Source organism: Acyrthosiphon pisum, chromosome A2 (assembly GCF_005508785.2).
Source record: "Acyrthosiphon pisum isolate AL4f chromosome A2, pea_aphid_22Mar2018_4r6ur, whole genome shotgun sequence".
Taxonomy (NCBI): domain Eukaryota; kingdom Metazoa; phylum Arthropoda; class Insecta; order Hemiptera; family Aphididae; genus Acyrthosiphon; species Acyrthosiphon pisum.
Window position 1 is genome coordinate 38,690,342 of NC_042495.1, and position 22,526 is coordinate 38,712,867.

Sequence of the window (22,526 nt, forward strand, 5' to 3'; positions counted from 1 at the left end):
TACCAAAATATATATGTTCAGCATTTCCAAATTTGTGTTGTTGTAACTTAATATTATAGAGTTAAATACAATCAAATTTAAAGATAAGAACATTTTCTAAATTCTCTCGTTGATTGTTTCAATATTTAAATTTTTAAATGAGAGTTATTTGAGTTTTAAAATATTAATATTTTACATACCCATAACTTGCTTAAAAATTAAAGTATCTTAAAAAATACAACAAGAGAGCACTGCAGATAATGTTGTTATTGTTAAATACAATATTATAGGTCAATTTATTCTAATCGTATTAAACTAACCACACACAATTATAATTGTCGTATATATAAATATCCCGCAATTTAAAATTCGAACGTTTTTACCTATGGTTAACCGCAATTACGTATTTGAGGGGTGGGCGGGGTTGCCATTTATTGGCGTGCATTCATTGTTCGTGGTCCAGCCCCCTCCCCCGGGTACCTATATTATCTGGGGGCGATGGAAATTCCGTTAATCTCCTCCAAATCACCGGATATAACACTTACTGGCTACATATTATACGAGATAATGACACCACTCCCGTGCATAAATATAAAGCCGTTTGGTTTACACGTAATACTTTTGTTTTTAGTAACCACTAAAGCATCTGTTTTAATCGCGGTTTCACTATACCATAGCGTTTATTGTTGTACATTTAATATTATATAAACTTAATTTTTAATCAATGCAATGAAGAGGAAACATTAAGTCAATGATTACATATTTATATTTAGGTTATCTGTGGCATACAATTATTTTTCCGTTTACACGAAATACCATAATACAACAAATAGTAAACATGTTTTATGAATCATTGAATCTTATAAATTCCTATCCAATCTGTATTTCAAATATAATCCCACTAACGTAAAACTTGTAATTAATTCGCAGAAATATTTAGAATTTTGGGACTTGTATTGGGTCCCAAAATTTGGGTGTTTCCTATCAGGACTGTACCATAAGGCAGTGTATACCTACCCTAGTATTTACATTTACAAACGTGAAACGTCGCAAGCTTATGCGTTTCCAAGAATTTGCTGTTTTGTTTTGGTCGTATGATTTTCTGTTGAGAACTTTCAATTGTACGTGTTCAAATAAATGCATAATAAACAATTCGCTATTATGGCGGTGTATACGAAAATATCTGACGATCAACAACTGGAAATTGGTCTCTTTAAAAGCTTTCGAGAGTATCAAAATCAACGTCTGCAATAAGGTTTTCACGTGACTGAAATACCATTTCATATTATTTTCATCACATTATATGAAAGGATTTCGTACCCGCGCATATTATGTTGTCTCCGTCTTACTAACGCATAACGACAACATACCAAAATGTACCTTCAGCAGTCCCAAATTTGTGTCATTAGCTATAGTATTGAGTGATTTGACTATAATTTAAGACTTAAAGGGACTTCTTCTATTTAGGACTTCTTGGGATTTTACGATAGTTTCATTTTTAAGCGAATTAAGAGGATTTTTAAATTATTTTATTTAAATACCTAGGTACTCACAACTTTGTTGTATATATTTCTTGTATAATATCTTAACAAATCACTGAGTGAGCATAGATCAAAATATGTTCTTATCTTCGAATTAAAATTTTTAGTTATAGATTAATTTACTCTAATATTTAGCTAAGAACGTAAAATTATAAATTATGTTGGTATGTCATGCGTCGCAAGTAACAATATACGTTGTCTTTTTAAAATGAATATAAAATACATTTCATAATGTTACGTTATAATTGTTCTCGGTGGATACGTGGATGCGTCGGAAACTCACGAATATTGCTTTAAAAAAATCCGATTTCATCATTGCGATCCCGGTTGTTTATGGCGAGCTCGTGTTGTAAACATATTATTGATACAATAATTATTATTATCGTCGTGACCTGTTATCGCGAGTTATTTTTCTTTTCTGTTTACTCAAGTCCGTTAATAAATAAACAAATAATAATAATAGTATTATACACATTATAATAAATAGAAACAAAAACACTCGAAAACATTGTCGTCGGAATACCGTTTTGACAGATTCTTGTTACTGGATCGTTTATAATGAAAAGTTTTCGAGATGGCGTCTCTTTTACGCACACAACACACACACATTTATAAATATACACATATATCATCCGTAGGCTTAGAAGCCGCGCTATATAATAGGAGACGCGTGTTTAAAGTTAAAATAATTATGTTGTTTATAAACATTCGTTTTATTAGCCGACGCGTGACAAATCGCATTGTATATGTCACGATCTGTCGTCCGGGCCCCCGCCGCCGAAAATCGAACTGAAAAAATAATTTAATAATAGTCGTAAGTGAAAGAAAAAAACGGCGTCTACGGGCCGGACGTTCATCCCGGCCGGCGTCAGTGGCGGCGGTGGTGTCGCGTCGGTGGCGATACTGTTGTTTTCGAAAAATACGACGAGATGGAGTTGTGTTGCCGCTGTAACGACGGCCTATTTACCGAACGATTAATGACTTCGCGCAACGGCAACAATGTATATAATTATATAATTGATCTAGCGATAAATTGTTGTTGATATTATTGCGTTCGGTTGCGTTTGTTTTTTTTTTATTACATATTATTATAACGGAAGCTAATTGTTTCGAGAAAAAACGGCCGAAGACAGCGGCGGAGTGCCAGATCGTGAGAGGAACGTCCGCCTCGGCCTATGGAGAGACCATGGGGTGACGCCACCGCCGCCGCCGCTGAGAGTCGATGACCCAAATAAACACACGCGACCGGCACGCGATTATTGTCGCGTGCGACGACGTTCCGTCTTATACGCCTCCGCTGGATAAAAAACAAAAAAAAACCAAAAACTAATAGACAAGTATATCCTTTACGACGATGATACTCGTGTAAATACCAAAATAATATACGAAGCCGTGTTGTTATTATTACCATCGTCCGTGAGCGTATACGTGACCGCGGCTTGAGCCTGTCATGCATACATTATTATTATACGCACCTATTATTATTTGTATATCTATATTTATATATATACGTTTGTGTTTATATCCAGTGGCTGCAGTGCCTGCAGATACACATATTATATTATACGCAATGCGATGTGATAATATTATATTTAACGTGATCATCACAGATATGAATACGACTCTCACGTCCTTCGATGGAAATTAAACGTTCGCTGTACATGGTGATTCGCCAAAAATCACCCCTCTTTCATCATTTAATCAAAATTTGATTTTTAGAATTTTTAAGTTTACTCAAAAACTCCGTGTTTTCAATTACTCAGATTGCTTTATACCATTATAGGGACTGTCGTCTTTGCGATAATACTGCAGACTTCTTTTTTCTAATTAATAAAATTTCACTTTAAATTGTTCACATATTTTTAAGAAAATTATCGAAAATAAATCTCACTCGAATACAGTTTGGTCCGTTGGACTTTTAAAATTCTTGAAAACTGGTCTTATATGAAAGTTGGACAGTTGGTCATCCTTGATGTGGAGGATATAGAATATTTAGATAAAAATCTGTTAAGGAAAGTTTTCTATTTATAACTGGTATTTGACTTAAAGTTTATTAATAAAAATAACATTTTTGGGAGAGTAAATGTTCAGTTCATGACAGTGCGTTGTATTATGTCACGTCGCTCTTAGATGTACATTATACTATACACATTATACATATGAGTCCAAAAAGTTGTATATTATTACTCTATATTTCAGATATTCAAAGTGTGGTTAAATTATTTATTTTGTTCATATGATTATTTTAAATCGAATTTCATCGGAAGAAACAACACGAGACATTCCGCGGACAGCAAACTCGCAGTTGTTACGTATTCTGTCAAGAAACGGGTCGGTGACGTGAGCCGATTGTTTCATCCTATAACCTACAGCAGGAAACGAATATATAGCATATGTTACATGGTGTTAAGATATATTATACAATAGCTGTCATTAGGTACATGCTCGAACATGTCGAATTTTGTATGCCTATATAATATTATATTAATGCGATCGTTTACCGATGAGGGCCGTGACCATAATATGTTATATAATATTAATACGTTAAAAGCTCCGTAAATTATGACAATTTAATTACGATTACTATTGAAGGCAATCAGCGTGGGGTCCATTCACTGAATTTTGCATCCTTGACAATATGTGTGCAGTTTATAATATATATTATATACTATACACAAACGAGTCGATTAATGTATAAAACGTGCCGTTCGATTTGCCGAGCCATTATTATGAACAAAACTTATAGGTGCATATATTTTTTTGCCGTGCTCATAAAATCACCGTCGCCGCAGGATACATAACGGTTAAAAATCCTCGCATCTCTCGTCATCGGCACAATAAATCACCGCATAGTGCAACAGTCACCTATTATTAATTATTTCGAATCATCACAAATGAATTATAATATTATCATTATAATATATAGATAATAGATATATTATATATTATACAAATGTAAGCGACGCAAATTGTGATAAACGATAAATGATATTATAATATACTTAATAAATAATATTATACTTTAGTTATACAATCAATATGTGTACGTAATCTTTGATCGAGCAGGCTCCCGCAGATAAATAACCACCGACAATGGTTTTATAGTGCGGAATATAAAATTTGGTTTTGACAACAATAAATTGGAACCGATCGTCAGAACGATAAGACTTCATTAAAGAAAATCAAAAAAAAAAATTAAACCTTCGGCTGGGTGACCTATATATAGTATATTTTAATTATATTATCACGAATAAAATATGGTTAGGTTAGGTTATAGACGCGTACGTCTTATGAATATTGTTAAGTATATTATACACTATAAAGTATAAACACGTCTCTCGTATTTTGCGGACTGTTGATCCAGTTAAACGCCTAACACCGGTAAAAAAAAATAATTTGACATAATTTTTTCGAACGTTTTATGTTTTTCTCCCGTACGAATTTCCGAAATATAACTCACTTGGGAGAGTTTGCGGAAGGAATTATTATATTAAACCTTAATTACGCAACCCAAATGTTTGGTCTTATGATTTTACCGGACTAGCTAGGTCATGTCCAGCTTGGAGTTCAATTTTGGCACCATATCGTGATTTTACGTTTGTATGTCAGTAGAATAATGTTCCTTTTCAAATTTTTCTACCATGAACCCATTTTTCTTTTTACCATCATTGCAGCTAGGGCGTTGCTATATTTGTGTTCGCGTCTTCTACCTCATGCGACTACAATCATCATTATATTATATTAAATTCGATGTGCGTCTACGAATTAAAAGCACAGAAAAATACGTGGGTGTGTTTGTTTCTACTTACATTTGGTCCGTTTCCATAACGTAAGGCGTCGCTGTGCGTGCCGAAAACATTTGAATCAATGAAAATTGAAAACATGTCGCTACAGAGTTATAACGGTAATTTACAATAATATATTTATTAGACTACATCATATTCAATATAATGTTTGCTAATATATTATGCTAATCATCGCAAGAAATGTACCTATAGTTTTTTATAAAATGTTTACAACTAATTAATGTTATAGTTGACGGAATCATAATATTATATAGCGGTGAATCGGTTAAAGGTCTTATTCTAGGATCAGCCGTCGCAATCAGTTGTCGATCTTTTTGCGTGCCAAAATCGTCTGACAGTTAACGTTTGACCGATGTATTTCGTTTGAAGTCTACGAGACAAACTATTGGAAACCGAAACGATATTCCGGGAAGTACACTAGAAAAAGATAAATATAATACAATATTATATAGGTTTTTTGGGCACGAGTGCGTGTTATGATGGTTTCTAATATTATTGTTTAATGCATACATGCAGCAGCAGTTGAACCCTGTTACTTAAAGTAATATCGTTCTTTCAATATGTACGTCAGAAATAAATGTGTACACATTACGATACAATTATTATTTATTAGACATTATAACGCGCATAAAATGAATAATTAGCGGAACGGTGTATTAAAAATAAACGCTGTGAATCCCCCTCTCCCCACCAGTTTCAAAATGCATCCCCTATAGAGTATACTTTGACTGACCTTCCCCAGAGTTACGGGGGGGGGGGGGGGGGCATTGATTAGGTGTAGTATGAATTATGAATACCAAGATAAATTCACATATCAGAATCGGAAGAGATTTTAAACAAGTTTGTATTCAAAAAGACAGAAGTTTGATCTTATAATCTGTTATCAGGAATTACATTATGCATTATAAAATTGGTAGGTAAAGTATATTATATAATTATATATTATCATATATATAGATATAATATATAAATGTCTTTGATTTGTTTATTTAAAACGGCTTTAATATTATAATTTTATTGATATATAGCTAAAATAAAAAAAAAATAATATTTCATTCAGTAAGAAATAATTTTAAGCGAAACTCAAGCCTCACCCCCTAAGATTTTAAGTCATATAAATGATTCTATGATACGATGACATCGCGTGTTAACAGTTGGTCTAGTTTCGCGATGATGATCGGCAACGATCGCCGGCTGCGACTACAACGTATAGTGATATACGAATGGGGCGGCGGCCGAAGCGGGTGCGCATATTATTATTTTATAATATATATATACGTGCGCCCGCTGGCTTTGATGGCGGCCATTTCGCGCGACACACTCGATGAAAGTGCTTTCTCGCATCCACTGCCAACTGTGTTCTGGCGTGATAAAAGATTCTTTAATTATCTTTATACATCTTTTAATGACCAACCCACCGCCGCCCCTGCAGCGTCACCGCGGCTCTCATATATACTGCACATTATTATTATAATATACATATATGCGCGTGTATAATATGTATATAATATCGTTATATTTTTCTCGCCCGCCTCCTAGACTGCCAATCACGATCACGGGTCGTTTGTTCGCTGTAATCATTAAAATAAAAAAATAATATTGCAATAATGCGCGTTCTGAAGCCGTGCAGTCGGAAGCAAGCCGAACTTAAGGCGAAAAAACGACAGACGTATCTACCTACCTATATATATGTGAGGAAATGCGAAGACGAAAAACTTACCCACCTAAACATTCTGCCATTCATGCGATGAATACGTATTATAATGACGCGTGTATAGCAATATTTACATGTTTATATAATATAATATTAGGTATATAATATAGTAAATAGCCTTGTGCTGTCGTTACATATAAAACGCACCGCGATTTTCTTCGGTGTATGCTGGAAAGTTGCCTGTTCGAAACGTTAAAAAACACCACACGTCGTATACATATTATATATAACATACACATAACACTTACTGCATGCATATACCACACGTACCATACCTATCACACGCGAGTCTGGTGTCTGTAACGTCCGACGGATTTCTTTGGATCGTAACAACAATAATAATAATAATAACACGGTTTCCGAAAACAAGAGGTGTTAACGCGATTTCTGAAACAGTCCATACGACATTGCCGACGTAAAGCTGCGCCTGTCCGTCTGCGCGAGCCCGCTGCAGCTGGCACGGATCCTATGGTTTGTATATCCGCGTATGCTCATCACGGTACGATATATGTGTATTATATAATATTTGCGAGTACCACACTATTTCGGATTTAATTTTTTTTTTTTAAAGCAAGTTATATTTACTCGTTTTTGGTAATATTTTTGATGCCGCGCAATGAAAAGCGCGCGCGTAGGGCTATGCAGGATCCATAGGCATGCTATTGTGTGGTTTTTTCTGTACTTTTATGGACTGTATAGTGTCGCATAGTAATTGGTATCATCGGTGATTAAATAATTTCTAAGACATCGTTTGGGTGACTGATATAACTACTTATGCCGCTATCACCGCGCCGCACCGTTGAAAATAATTGTTATAGAAATCATATACGTACTTTTAAGTTTTAACAGAATCGGTTTGTTCGTATACCATATATATCATGATTTATCACTGACCATATAATATATTATGGAAATGTTCTATTTATTTATTACTTTATATACGGAGAAAACTTAATTTACAAATTATAATTAACTGTATAAGTAACTATAGTACATTGCGCAATCGTATAAAAAAGATATAACTTTCCTAATAACTATTCAAATGATAATAATAACAAAAGTAATAAATCATAAGTAATTAAGTCATATTATATAAGGTCATGATCTTAAAATAATAAATAGTCGAAAATAATGCACCAAAAGTCTATAGCCCTATTAGTTATTATTTATTATAGGAAGGTTTATAAATTAAAAACGTGGTGTTAACCGAACAATAATACAAATTATCTAGATCACTTGATCAGTAAAATTTCCAACCGCCAATTAAAGTTTTAGTTGCAGGGTAAGTTTGTTAAAAAAGATATTATCAGCTTTAATATTGTATATAAAAAAAGTGTCTTAATATTTCTTTTGATATAATATTCTATACTATATTATTATTATTTACTATATTATACTATCTTGCGCCGAAACGAGTATATTGAGACGATTTTAATAGGCCATACATAAATGATCGGCATATATAACTTGAATTCAAAAATGTAATAAACAGACGGAATTATATCGTGGTGCAGTATCTCGGTTTTAGTGTGTACCTCAACCTCTGAAATTTTGGTCCAAATCGGTCAAGTAGTTTTTGAGTCCATAAGCTATAAACATACGAATATTGCCTTTTGTCGAACTTTAAACATTTCAATAACAAACAATTTATTTATTATTATTTTCTTTTATTTAAAGACTACAGTTGGTCTGTACTATTTTTTTTTAGACAATTGTATTTCTGTAACCATTGGCAACCCTACATATAAACAATAACACTATTTGGTTTTCGAGCCAAACCGAGATTCATGTGTGAGCCAGGTGGCAACCCTATAGAAACCTACTTGGGTTGAAAAACTATGCAAAAAAACACTCTCCCCGAGTCTCAATGGATATTATGCGTGATGTGTGCAAAATATTTGTGCCAATTGGTTCAGAAGTTTCCAAGTCTATGAGCCCCATACAAACGTACATTAATTTATGTATCATAATATGTAAGATACATATTTTTCTTTAAATCTTTTTCGTCTGCCTAATATTCGTCGTTCGTTTTACTGACTGCACGGCCCGGCGTCATCGTCACTACTGTCGCTGCTGCTGCAGTGACCGGAGGCGGCGTGCGTAACGGCGACCGCAAAATATAAAATCGTGTCCCGTTGATTCGCCACGGACGACACGCGCGATATTAATAAACCAAACATATATGATACACGGGCGTAATATATAACGTATATTATAATATATATATACATATATAAATATATTTTACTCGGGCCCGTGGGTGGTTTATACGTTGCGTAATTATACTGCAGCCAGTACACGCGCACGTCAGTAATAATAATAAAATAATATAATATATTATGTGCATTATATGCTCGCAGTGGACTAATAACCGACGATTATTACACACATGTCAACTCCGTACCCGCGGGTGGGTGGGTCGTCTACGCAAGGAGTGGGTGGAGGGAGATGATTTTGTGATTTTCTCGATCGACTGCTGCAGTAGAAACGAATAAACGATATTATTTGTAATAATAATAATACGATATGCGATTTATCAACGCATATTGTGTACACTATTATTATTATAAAAGGACTGTTGCTGTGAAGGATTTATAATATTGATCGTATAATTTTATGCGACACGACTATACGGCGCGGCGGTGATATGCGATGCAATGACGCCTAAACGTGCATATTATTGTGATACGTGGTTATGCACTGTCGTGTAATGTTTAGGTTATAATAATAATACCGACTTTCCGGCGGCTGCGGTGGCGCCGTTATTATGCTATCGAGCGAAACAATAATATTTCAATAACAAGTGGCCGCCGCTGCTGTCGTTCTACGAAATAAAACCCATTATAGTAATATTATTATGATTATGATTATGTCACGTGCCCAGCGGCGTCGTCCATGCGCCGCCGCGACATATGGTCTGTCCGCGCCCCGCGGGCTGCGAAATCTGTGCGCGCACTTTCCTCCTCCTCCACCTGAAATGCCCAGCCCTCTCTTCACCACCGCCCCTGTTTTCCATACAGCAACGTGTACAGCACGTTTTGTAACGCCCGACAAGTGCTCACTCACCCTGAGGAGGAGGAGGAGATTTTCAGGGCGTCCGGGTAGGTGGAAGGAGCGGTGACGTTCGCAGGTGGACTGGGTTATTAATTGGCTTCGTCCGACGAGTTTCGCGCATATGACTTATATGATATCTTTCTTTCGGCTCAGTCATCGCAGCCTCGACGAAACACAAAACGTCTAATAACCGTCCGTAATGACGTCCGACGACAATAGACGATCGCGCGTTGCTCTGTTATCGTGTATTAATGATATACATATATGCGCATACATCTACATAATTATTTTATGTCCGACGCGAATGACTGCCGTATTTCACGGGTCGTAACTCCTTTCGCTCAAAAATGATTTTTCTCTTTTAGCCCGAGTATGATAAATTAGCTTCATATCTTAGCCCATAGCTTTAAGCTTGACATTTCTTAAAGCATTGTCTCAAAATAAGTTTAATAAAGCCATTAAGCATTACCAGAGATCAACAATAAGAGGCTTCTATTACTCTTAAAAAAGATATTGTGTTTGTGTACATTATAATAGTTGTTATTATGTAGTGTTATGGTATTTAATATGATTAATAAATATAAATTTATTATTAATAAAGACTTCGATATTTGTAAATCGGATAGGTATTCATATTATACAGATAATGACACAATGTTGTAACAATCTGTACACACGACTATTATCCGTATTAGTATGGCTATGACTTAATGAGTTGTAAGTTATAACATAATATCAAACATAAATAATTTTGAGACAATGCTTCCTAAATTGGTGTACGTGTAAACCGTGTGCGAAAAGAACACTATCATATTTTATCATATTTTGGCGAAAAGAGGACGTGGGTGAAAAGAAGAGGCAAGTTATATTTTTGAGCGAATGGAGTACCGGATAGATTTCGTGTACCTAGGTACCTAATGCCCGTGGCCGCCAACTCTGCATCTGCGCAGAAACCGTAGACTAATAAGTGATGTTTTCTCGCCACCGAACATTTGTGAACCAAGTGCAAGAGATTGTGGGAGGGTGAACATTTTTTCTCTGTATTAAAAATATTCGACGGTAAATTTTTTTTACAAAAAACATTTACAGGTATTGTTGTATACATCAACCCACAGGATTGGTTAAATTTGTCGTGCCTATATGCTCGCCAGACGACGGTCAACCGTCTGTGTATAGGTTTCGGTTACACACTTACACGACGTGTGATACGATCTGCAGATCATCTGTAGCTGTACATATCTACATATCAAATTTCTATATAGTCTAGTGCTTCGCGTGGGAGAGGGCCTGTAACATTCGATACAAATTATTGTCGTGTATTGGCGAGCATTATGTTATTGTGCGCGGCGATCGACTTGACGAAAATCTATTGTTTTCGGTCGCAACTCGCCAACGATCTGTATAATGTATGCTTCATATTATGCTCAATGGCAAATATCGTTATGTGACGATGAAACCATGCCAAACAAAGTGCAATGAATATTATATACGACTTATAAGCATAAACACGATCGTCGTGTGCGTATTATATTAAAGTTGAACGGCATCGTGTCCAGCTGCAATGCGACTCCGTGGTACGAGGAACTAAACACCGATTACAATAAAGTCGCGTCATTGTAGGTTACGACTCGCGTGTGAAATGGCGCTCGTCTGTAAACCGAACTGGTGTTATAAAAATATGTAAAATATTATATATGTATACAATATGAACTAAAGTGTTTAATAAAAATAGACGGGCGTGTTGTCAACACAACCCTAAACAACGATTAACAATTCATGGCATGTCGGCGGGTGGGAATGTTTATATATTATAACGAAAAAAATATGAGAATTTATTATATTTAAAGTTCAATATTAATTCGGTAGGTACTGTTCGCGCGATAAATTACTGTATATTATACGACCGCGACAAGATTAATTGTTCAAAGTGTTCGCACGTAAATAATTATTAATATATTATTATATTGTTCAAAAACTCGAACGAGGTCTTCTTGGATAATAAACACCGCATAATCATTATTTTTTTTTTTAAATTTTATGATCATTCGTTTTGTCATCGTAATAATATAGCGTAATCGCGTTTGAAAGCCTCATTGTCGCCTTGACAACACATAACTGTACCATATTATAGACCTCAATCATGGTGTGAATAAAATGCTTAAAATATGCAATACGTGCTATACTTAACTCTATATATAAAATGTATATAAATAATAAATATATTATAATATAATATTATATTATACGTAACTGTGCCACCTGTAGGTATATATAAAATAAAATATAATATTATTGTTTGTCGATTATTATACTGTCGTTGACTAAATCATTCACGTGGCGTTTATATTTTGTAGATATTTCGTCCGAAATATTTAATATTTCAGAGTTATATTTTAAACTGCAAAGGTGAACAAACTGTGTATATTATTGGTGTGCGGGGAAATAGGTGAGATTATTGACATTTTAATCATAAACTAATTTGATATTATCTACTGGCTTAACTTATGCTATTGTAAATATTGATTTTTTAAAACCCCCCACCCGAGTATTTATCATTGGAAAAAATGGTTGCGTATTCGCTGAATTTTGCAGTGAATCCATGGACCCGTGTCCTGTAGTGTAGGTACCATCCACATACATTATTAAATTATTGTAGGTACTGTATTTTATTTGTGAGATCAATAATGTAATTAATTGATGGAACACACATAAAAAAATAATTTAAAATAAATGCGGAAACTATAATATTTTTAAGTAACATAAAAACATTCGTTAATTAATTCGTTTAGTCAGAGTCAACGACCCGTGATCCCGAAAAGTTATCTCGCGTTAATTTTGGCCCAAACAATTATTTTTATTTTTAGAAATAATGAATTACTCCCTAAATATATTAGGTAGTGTGGTGACAATTGAAATCATTTATTGGTTCTGTATGTTTAAGCCCAAAGACCAAGAATTTTTAAGTGCTCTTAACAATATATTCTTCTGAAACATAATTTATCGTAAGCACGCAATTTTTGAATAACAAATCTTGATTTTCAAACAATATCCGAATTTATAAAAAATAAATAGAACACGAAACTGCTAAAGTTGTACAAAAATATTCAAACTGCAGGTATGCCGTAACATCGTTAGATTTTATAATTTATATATTATACAGTGAAATAAATACGGTCATCTGCAAAATTAAAATAGATTTAAATTAATATGTTTAAATAATATTATTGTAATTCGTATATTATTAATATGTTTATTTTACGTATTTGTGGACAAACATGTACCTGTCATTTATTGTACTTTAAACTTTAAACCGTATTAAATAAATACTCTATTGGTGTCGGGTATTCCAGACTCGATTTAACATATTATTCACCTACTGACAACCCGATTTTACGAGGTTGTACATTTCCTTTATATATGTATGTAATACATGAACCATGTATAATGTATATTATGCGTTAAGCAGCCATCGGGGAAGAAAAAAAACATACGATTGCTATTTAGTATTAACACTATTAACCATACGGTACTCCACCGAAGTATAAATTATATTTTACCCAATACAATAATTACGGCCAACTCTTGGCCGCCGCATGGCATTGAATTAATCACGCTAATGATGACACATTTAGCGATTGCACCGCAACCGTCAGTCGACAGTTGTTGACAGGAAAACATTTTTTAATATCGCCGCGTCTTACAGTTTTTTTTCGCTCTCGTACAGATGATTTTAATATCGAATCCATAATTTTCGTTGAAAAAAAAAAAATAATAAATAAACACTCGCACGTCACTCATTATACGGATAATAATATTCAATATAATGATCGTTGCGATTGTGTGGCGGTCATTTCACGTATATAACCTACCTATGGAGAATATAAAAAAAAACACCGATCGACAACCTCCCATTTATAGCTCTGTCGGTTTCGCAAGACCGCGTCGCCAAGATATTCATCTGGTATATAATAATAATATATAATCGGAAACATTTTCAGCGATCGCGACTGTGCACACACAAACAAACACAAATATATGTATATGTAATATACTGTAATTATATTATCGTGGTTCTATGCGCTATAATATATATATATACCTAATTACGCAAGGTATATGGTATATGGTATGTGTGTGTGCGTGTGTGTGGTGTCCCTTTTCGTCGGCGTCGGCCCTTTCTAATCGTGCGGTCCACGGCGGCGATGGTAAAGCACAGGCCATCAATCACGAACTGTGTATATGTGTATCTATCTGTGTATACATAATATTATTATTTATTATTGTTAAGTAACTTCGTTTAGCGACGCGTTGACAATCGTCGCGGTAGTTGTGCATGCATTCGCGGTGATACGATCGTTGCGGACTTGACCCCGTACGAGCTGTAGTCGTGTCCCATCTCTATATAGAAATAGAAATAACACACGCGCGTCTCGTGTCCGGCCAAATTCGATTTTTCGTCGACGACTGTCGTACATGAATTATTGTTGTACGGACCAAACAGCGGTGCGGCTGTGCGGGTAAACAATAGCCGTCTCGCCGAAAACGAATGTCGTCTTATCCAACTGCTGCAGAAGTCTTATAATATTAATTATTATACGTCCTGCAGCGATGATTGATTGACTGTCGCCGCGTTGTCGGTAAAATATAAAAACAGTACTTACAGTTTTGATTGGGACCGTGCACAATTTTCCGACCCCTCAGACTTTTCCAAATTCCTGTGATGAAATCCATAAGTTATACTCGAATGATAACGTTTCTAACGACTCGCAACGTTAAATTCCCGTGACCGGGTTTGCGCCGTTCGAATCAACGTATATTATACCAGAGATCATATGTAAATGGCGGCGCAAGGACGAAAAATATATTTTTTAATTATTATTTTTAATGGTGAATTAAATGAGTTTTTCATTAGTTTTAATTTATTTTTTTTATTTTGCCTTTACTTTATTTGAACATTGAACCGCGTACGTTCAAAAATTTGATTGCCCCGAAAACTTCATGAATTACTAAAGTGGCCAAAAATATTAATCGTAGATCCCTGGCGTATATGCTATGTATATAGTTAATGTATGAATGGTAGCGAAAAACAGAAAAAAAAATTGTACCTAATTGTCTGGCACAGGTCTGCAAAGTATTTGCCTACATATAATGTATATATATATATATATATTATATATGTGTATATATTATTATGTGTGCACATTTAACCGCCGCCGCCTCTCTCTTCTCCGAAATAATTCTTTCATTGCGACGGCCAAAGCTGAGTTTTACAATGTGTTGTTATCGGTTCGACGGAAAAAAATTCTATTTTTTGGCGTCCAACCGCCGCCGCCACAATGTCCACATAATGACACGTATAATTCATTCTGCCGCGCCACAGCCTGTAAAAATCTCAACGTTTTACTCTCCGCGGTGCGTGTTATGTAATTTTTTTTCCCCCGTTCTTCTTTTCACTCGCCCGCAGATTCAAATTAATATCCCGCGACAGTCTTAACGTCTTCTTAAGCCAGCGCGCCGCCGCCGGCCGTACCGAAATAGAAAAACCCGCTTGTACGCTCGTAAAAATAACGGAGGCGATGGAGATTATGATTTTTTTTAACTACTCGATCCTCTTATACATACACACACATGCACGTACAGGCACACTATACATTACGCCCATTAATTTATGACCGAAACCATAAGCGTAATAATTGTGTACGCACGCGACACATTTATATTCTTTGGTTTATTCATCTTGGTTATAATTATTTTTATGAATTTTTATTTTGTTTTGTTTCAGCTCTCAAAGTCAAGTTGATGTTGAGGAGACCCATTAACCAATTGGTTGCCCAAGGAATTATGCCCTGTAAGTATACAACCACGCCCGGCAGATACCTAGCGTCACGCAAGACGGTGTTAAGACTCGCCCCCTATGTTTTATGATGCACCACCGCCCTTTAGGTTAAACGACCCTTTACAATTAGAAAATCACACATTGTGTTTTCGGCATGCAACGCTTCTTTTATTTTAGTCGTCAACTCTGAAAAAAATATGTATTTAATCCAAGGCCTTTGATCGTTTATTTATATATTATATTATACTGAATACTGATTATAAACAGTGTATCAGTCGCCTCGTCTTGCGGTCGACATTTTATGGTTTAATTATTTTTTGTCGATACTACCTAACCTAACCTAGTATGATGGTGTATCAGCTAGTGGTTGTGCTTTAGTCTACTAATCTAATCATCGCTTGGCGTATTCTCAGGTTTGAAAAGCCCACCAGCCTTCCATGAACAACGACAAAAGTTGGAGAGGGCCAAGATGGGCGATCTGTTGAAAGCCAAAATTCAACAGAGGCCTGACAAACAGCAGCTGGTAAGACAGCACATATTAGAGGACGTCGGTGACGTGGACCGATCATTAGCCGAACGTCAGCGCATGTTGGTCAAGTGTCGTTTGGCAGATTCACTAAATACCCAACTAGCACACAGGCCCGGTCCTTTGGAATTGATCAAAAAGAATATACTCCACACGGACGAGCCCATTGAAAGGGCCGTTAAAGGTATGTGTATAAATTTGTCACAAATTCAGGTAAATATTCCTGAAAAGTTCATGGTTGACCGTTTATAGTAAGTACCAACCGAAGGTGCAAAGAACAGCTTAAATTTATCTACCCCTAACTTAGCTCTCTTTATGTCAGTGAATTATTATTTACGGTAGAAATATATCACAAAATGAATAATAAATAATATATGGTTTATTTAGTATCAGTCCCAATACTTATTAAGATCTACTTATACACATTAAACACATCTACTATAAATTATAATATAGGAATCAATAAGAACAAAGACTATAGAAATAGGAATATAGACTCTTTTCTATATATTGAACAAAATACAGTTGTTGGTATAAATTCATCATTATGTGGCTGTCATGTTTGACTTTTTATCTTGTCTTGACTGGTATGCGTTAATTTGTTTTTCAGAGGGTCAGATTGAGTTCAAAGCCACCAGCGAAGGACAAAAAATCAAGCCTGAACTCCCTGATCAGTATTTGACACTAGACGAAGACTCTCAGAGTTCGGGTGGCGCTGGAAGTTCGTGTTCCCCACCACCGCCACCGCCACCTCCACCGCCACCGCCATCATCGGTAGCGCTGACCCATAGGCCAGCGTATGATATGATAGAGACGGCCGCTGCCAACGCCGGTATCGTCACCTTAACGTTACTACCTTCACCCCTGGGCTCATCCACGTCCAGCTTATCACCGATGAGTTCTGTTGCCTCGCCACCACCCCCAGCACCTCCTCCAATGCCTCCGTCGTCCCTACCGCTACAGGTGCATGGGCAGCAGCCGGCACCTGGTAAGGACAAGAACCGAAAAAAGAGCAAGAGTAAGTCGCAAGCGAAGACGAGAACGATTAAGTTCCACGAGTACAAAGGACCACCGAGTGCGCATAAGTCACAAAATCTAAACGCAAATTCGGCTGAGACCTCATACGAGCTGCTTTTACAGCAGCAGCAGTTGTTCTTGCAGTGGCAACTCGAGTGGCAACAAAAAGTATGAGATTGTGTGTACATTTTCTCTGGTGAAAGTTTTAATGATTTAAATTGATTTTTTTTCGTAGTATCCTCAACTCATACTGCCCGCTCCACCACACAAATCGACCTCGTCAATCGTTGAGCAATCTTCTACCGTATCGTCGTCGTCGTCGTTGTCGTCCTCGCCATCGTCTGCGTCGTCTACGACGTCTGCCCAGACCATCAACAATCTACCACAGATTATTGAAACCCGTTCGTTACGAAATCTCGACGATTTAAAGGGTCAGTATTATATGGAACTATATTGGTTTATACGTAAACACTAAACACCTGTATAAAAAATTAAAAACATTCTAATATAATTTTTGTTTTGGGTAGCTTAATAATTTTTTGTAATTAATTATTTTTAATTTTGGGTTTAGTGAGTGACTTAAAGGCTGAACTGAAGAAACGTAATTTACCCGTGTCTGGGCCAAAACCACAGTTGATTGAAAGGCTACGGTCGTTCGCTGAACACAATTCGGATTTGTCGAACATAATGCTATCGCCCGGCAATCATTCGAATCCGAACAGTCCTCCGCGGTCATCGTCTACGCCGCCGCCACCACCTCCTCCACCCCCACCCCCACCCTTACCATCACCAGGATCCCAAAATACGCCGGAAGAAGACCGCATCATACGGGAACAGCAGAGGCGTATTGAACAGTTACAAAAACAACTGCTTAACTCCCAACTACAGCTTCAACAACAACAGCAGACCAGGGTACAAACATTCCAGGTAATTAAAAATATAAATGCGCCTACTTAACACACATTTACCAAAAAAGCAACTGGCTTAAGTAAATGTATAAAACTACATAGCAATAACAACGCACTTAAAAATATACTTTAATATACTTTATTAATTTAATGATTGAAATGTAATACCACATAATCGAATCTATATTACGAGTTAATTAAATATAATCAACAGTACCTAACGTCAAATTTAATGACCTAAATAAATATGTTTAAACCCATTTTAGTTTATTTTTTTGTTGATTGCAACAGTTTATTATTTTAAGATATAAATGCATACATGATATATTTTATATATTGGTATGGATATTATTTAAGAATTTCTATAAGAAACAACGTGTTGTTCCTGGTCAATTTTTCGACATTTTACGTAACAAAAACCCCGTGTGTGTAAACGACTGTGCTCTGTTTCAGCATAGTATTTACAATTGTCGCAATTGTTGCTAGTTAGGTTTAATGATTAAAACCATAACCGTTAACCTAAAACCGTTTTTTTCATATTATTAATCGTTATCATCTATTTTTTAGCCTCATCAGCCGGTTAATGCGAAAGCAAATCTGGCAGCCTTCCTTCAGCAGCAGCAGTTGAACCAACAGCAAAAACAACAGAAACACATGATCTTGACGACGAACAATAATAATTCAATGAAGAATAACAACAACAACAACAACAGCAACAACAACAATAACAATCTTGAAACGACTAAACGGCGGAGCAATACAATTGTATTGGACAAAGAACAAGCGGCATCAATTTTGAGTCAGTTGGACCACAACGGTCAAAGGTATGTGTCATTCATTGAATTTGATTTTATTGGTTCGTCATGTTTCTTATATTATATTATATATATTTTAGTAGAACGACTTCTCTGCCTAATTTTTTGGGTACGTTCGTTCAACCCAATTTGACTACCACTACCACCAACATCATCAACAACAACAACACTAATATTAACAACAATAATAAGCCGCCGATCACGGTCGTTCAGACCCCCTCTGGGTTCCACAAAGTGGCGGACGACGACAAAGTCGACATTCCCATGGTCGTGGATGATGTGAAATTGCAGCACCAATCTGCCGTAAACTTGCCGTCGCACCTGCAGCAGCTAGTTGAAAGAGTTGTAAAGTCATCTTCGGAAAATGGACACCAGGACACGTTGGAAAACAACAACCTAAGTCCAAAACAGGAGGACGTAAAACCGCCGTCACCGTCGTCGTCGCCTTACATCGATATCAACAGTCTGCCAATGGTGTTCGACGACACGAAACTGTTTCAAAATGTGAGTCAAGACTATTATATTCTGAATTCCCATATCCGGTCGGAACCTGGCGATTGGCAACCCCCTCCCCAATTTTCTCGTCAAGTCGCCGTCATTTGAAGCATTACAATTTGTTTTGTTATTCTATAATATAAAAATTGTTTAACAATTTGGTGCCCACTTAGGGCCGTATTACAATGGTCGATTGCGCTTAACCCACTGATTTCCGAGTCTGAGACCGAATTCTGCGGTTTAACCGGAGATCGACTATTGTAATACGGGCCCTTACTGCTTTAACCGGAACACTACGTGTCCTGCCGAGATATCGATATCTTATTTTAATCGTTTATTTCTACTGACGAATTAGCTTAATGAAAATAAAATTTGTTGGCTGTTTCAGGACCATCTAGTCGACCCTTGCCGGCACAACGTGTCCAAAAGTCAGATGATGGATGACGTCCTAGAGATATTGATCAGGAACGGCGAGTTGCCAGCGTCGGCGGCCCACGATCAGACGTCTGCGGGCTCCGGCGTCGATCACTCGGTGGTAAACGCCGCGTCTGACTTCGACATACACATGGACGATCCGTTTGCCATGGACGTGGTGTGCAACGACGACCTGATGATGGACGTGGATACTGACTGGCTGGATTCCCTGGATCTGCCGCCACCGTCGGCTGAACCGCTGGCCGACCTGTTCAACGGCGAAGCCACCGACAACGACTTCAAACTTCCCGCCAACATGGACTTCCTGTGGGACCGAATAGACTTCGCGACGTAAATTTACGTGTAAAATATTGTTGTACCGTCGCTACGGATGTGTACACCTTTACTTCATTACACGTGCGTGTTTCGCGCTATCGTTATCGCCATTCCCCTTCGTCTACTTTTTTTTCTCCATCTCTTTATCTTTTCTTCACTCGTCCACCACCCTTTGTCCATCACCAATAAATAAAATGTAAAATAAACGCACGTTCGTTTACGTTAACCAGAGTGACATCATCTCCAGTCGATAGGTCGCGGTGACCTATTTAAATAATTAAAAACAATATTTGAATTGACGAAAAATGATTATATGCTCATTTATTTACCAGGGTCGTGTTTACTTAAGGAATATTTATTTAGAGAAATTATAAAAATATAATTAATTTTTCTTTTCTTTTTCATTGCTCAAAATTGTATTATTATTATTATTATTTATTTTTTTTAAACTGAAAATAAAATAATAAAAAAAACTAACCCATTAAATCCATTATCTGTGGTTTACATTCCTTAATTTTTATTTAAAAGATTAAAATAAAAACGTCCGGCATAATGATATATAGTGTTTAATGAACAAACAAAAACATTATTTTCAATATCATATTTTATTTGTAATAATTATCTTGTACATAATATAATAATGTTTGTATTAAACTGTCTTTTTTAAATTATTATTAAGTATTACTAATTTCATAGTTAAATTATATTTTTATTTATTTTTAAATAAGGAGTAATAAAATGACAAAAAAGCGGTTGAAAAACGATATACATAATTATTATTTATTATGTCCGCTTAACCAATAAATAGGTGCTGAATAGTTATTAAAATAGTACCATATTATTATACTGTATAGTGAGCGCATGTGAAACGGCATACGGCACACCTAGTGCCGTCATTTACCTCGATGGGCTGTGCGTCGTTACGGGCGGAAACAGAATTATTATTATAATTTTTTTTTTTTTGTAGAAAATATTTTTCTCTCCAATGTATTATACAAATATATTTATTAACCTTTTTCTCAGCGTCTTACAGCTATATTATATTAAACATTTGTGACTTTTACCATTTTCCTTTTATGCTTCCTTCATCGACATATTTTTATAAGAACAATTGTATACGTAACATTTTTAATCTGTTCTGTTATCACTTTTACTACTATTACTTATCTTTCTTTTTTTTTTGTTTTTTTGTTTTCTTTTTTTTTTTGTTTCTGTATATAAACAATGGTGCTCTTTACCTATATTATGTAATAGTCCATACATATTTATCTATAAAACAATATTTTATGTTTGTCATCCCATTCGCCAATCACGAGTAAAAAATTCATGTGTTGTTTCCTTTTAATCAATAGATAAAATTATTTTAAACATTCCAAAAACACTAAACGAATATTATACTAGAAAAATATTGTTAGGAAATTTTTATCAAACAAAATTTATTGAGAAGTTTTTGCTAAAAATAAATTCAAATTGTATGATCAATTGGTTGCTATAACGATATTAATTTATTATATTGTGTAGGCATATAATTTATCATATAATAATAATAATTTATGCCATAGTCATTGTGATTAAATGATAATAAATTAGTCGATTAGTCAAAAATATTTTAGATCAAAATTTGTAGCTATAAGCAAAAAAAAAAAATTTAAAAAAAAACAAAAATCAAAAGATAATAAAAAAAAAAATTCCTATATAACTTTTGACTTAACATTTATGCGTAGGTATACCTAATCATAAAAGCAATAGAATTAATTAAGTTCAAATTATTGTTATTTTATTTAATTATGTATTTTGTTTATGTACATTTTGCTGAATAATTATATATATATATATATATTTGTGAGTAAATCGAAAAATGATTGTTAAATATTTTGTATTGTTTTTCCTTTCTTCTTGTGTACCTACTTTTTTGGAGTGATTGTTAAAAAGTGTCTTTACACCAAAAAAAAAAATCTACTACATTTTTATCAAAAGGTTTTCATTTAATTTTCCTATGTAAGTATGTACTCATATTATAAAGTATAAAATATATATTATATCTATTCCAATATAGCTCACCATTACAGAGAACTGTTTTGAAGC

At 35.3% G+C, this 22,526-nt stretch overlaps 1 protein-coding gene across 4 annotated transcripts in view; it reads left to right on the top strand.

Moving 5' to 3' along the window:
- The window catches only part of LOC100161677 (myocardin-related transcription factor A), a 67,014-nt gene extending 46,044 nt beyond the window's left edge, over nucleotides 1-20,970 (top strand). For 3 of the 4 annotated variants that reach the window (XM_008184715.3, XM_001947810.5, XM_008184716.3), the window contains exons 3-10: nucleotides 15,877-15,942; nucleotides 16,344-16,640; nucleotides 17,067-17,641; nucleotides 17,709-17,904; nucleotides 18,045-18,400; nucleotides 18,949-19,205; nucleotides 19,277-19,700; nucleotides 20,080-20,970. In XM_008184715.3, coding sequence (XP_008182937.1) covers nucleotides 15,877-15,942; nucleotides 16,344-16,640; nucleotides 17,067-17,641; nucleotides 17,709-17,904; nucleotides 18,045-18,400; nucleotides 18,949-19,205; nucleotides 19,277-19,700; nucleotides 20,080-20,460 — 2,552 coding nt within the window. In that variant the 3' untranslated portion in view covers nucleotides 20,461-20,970. The remainder of the gene's footprint in view (nucleotides 1-15,876; nucleotides 15,943-16,343; nucleotides 16,641-17,066; nucleotides 17,642-17,708; nucleotides 17,905-18,044; nucleotides 18,401-18,948; nucleotides 19,206-19,276; nucleotides 19,701-20,079) is intronic. The other variant, XM_008184714.3, reaches the window with a different exon arrangement.
- The last annotated feature ends 1,556 nt before the right edge of the window (nucleotides 20,971-22,526 follow it).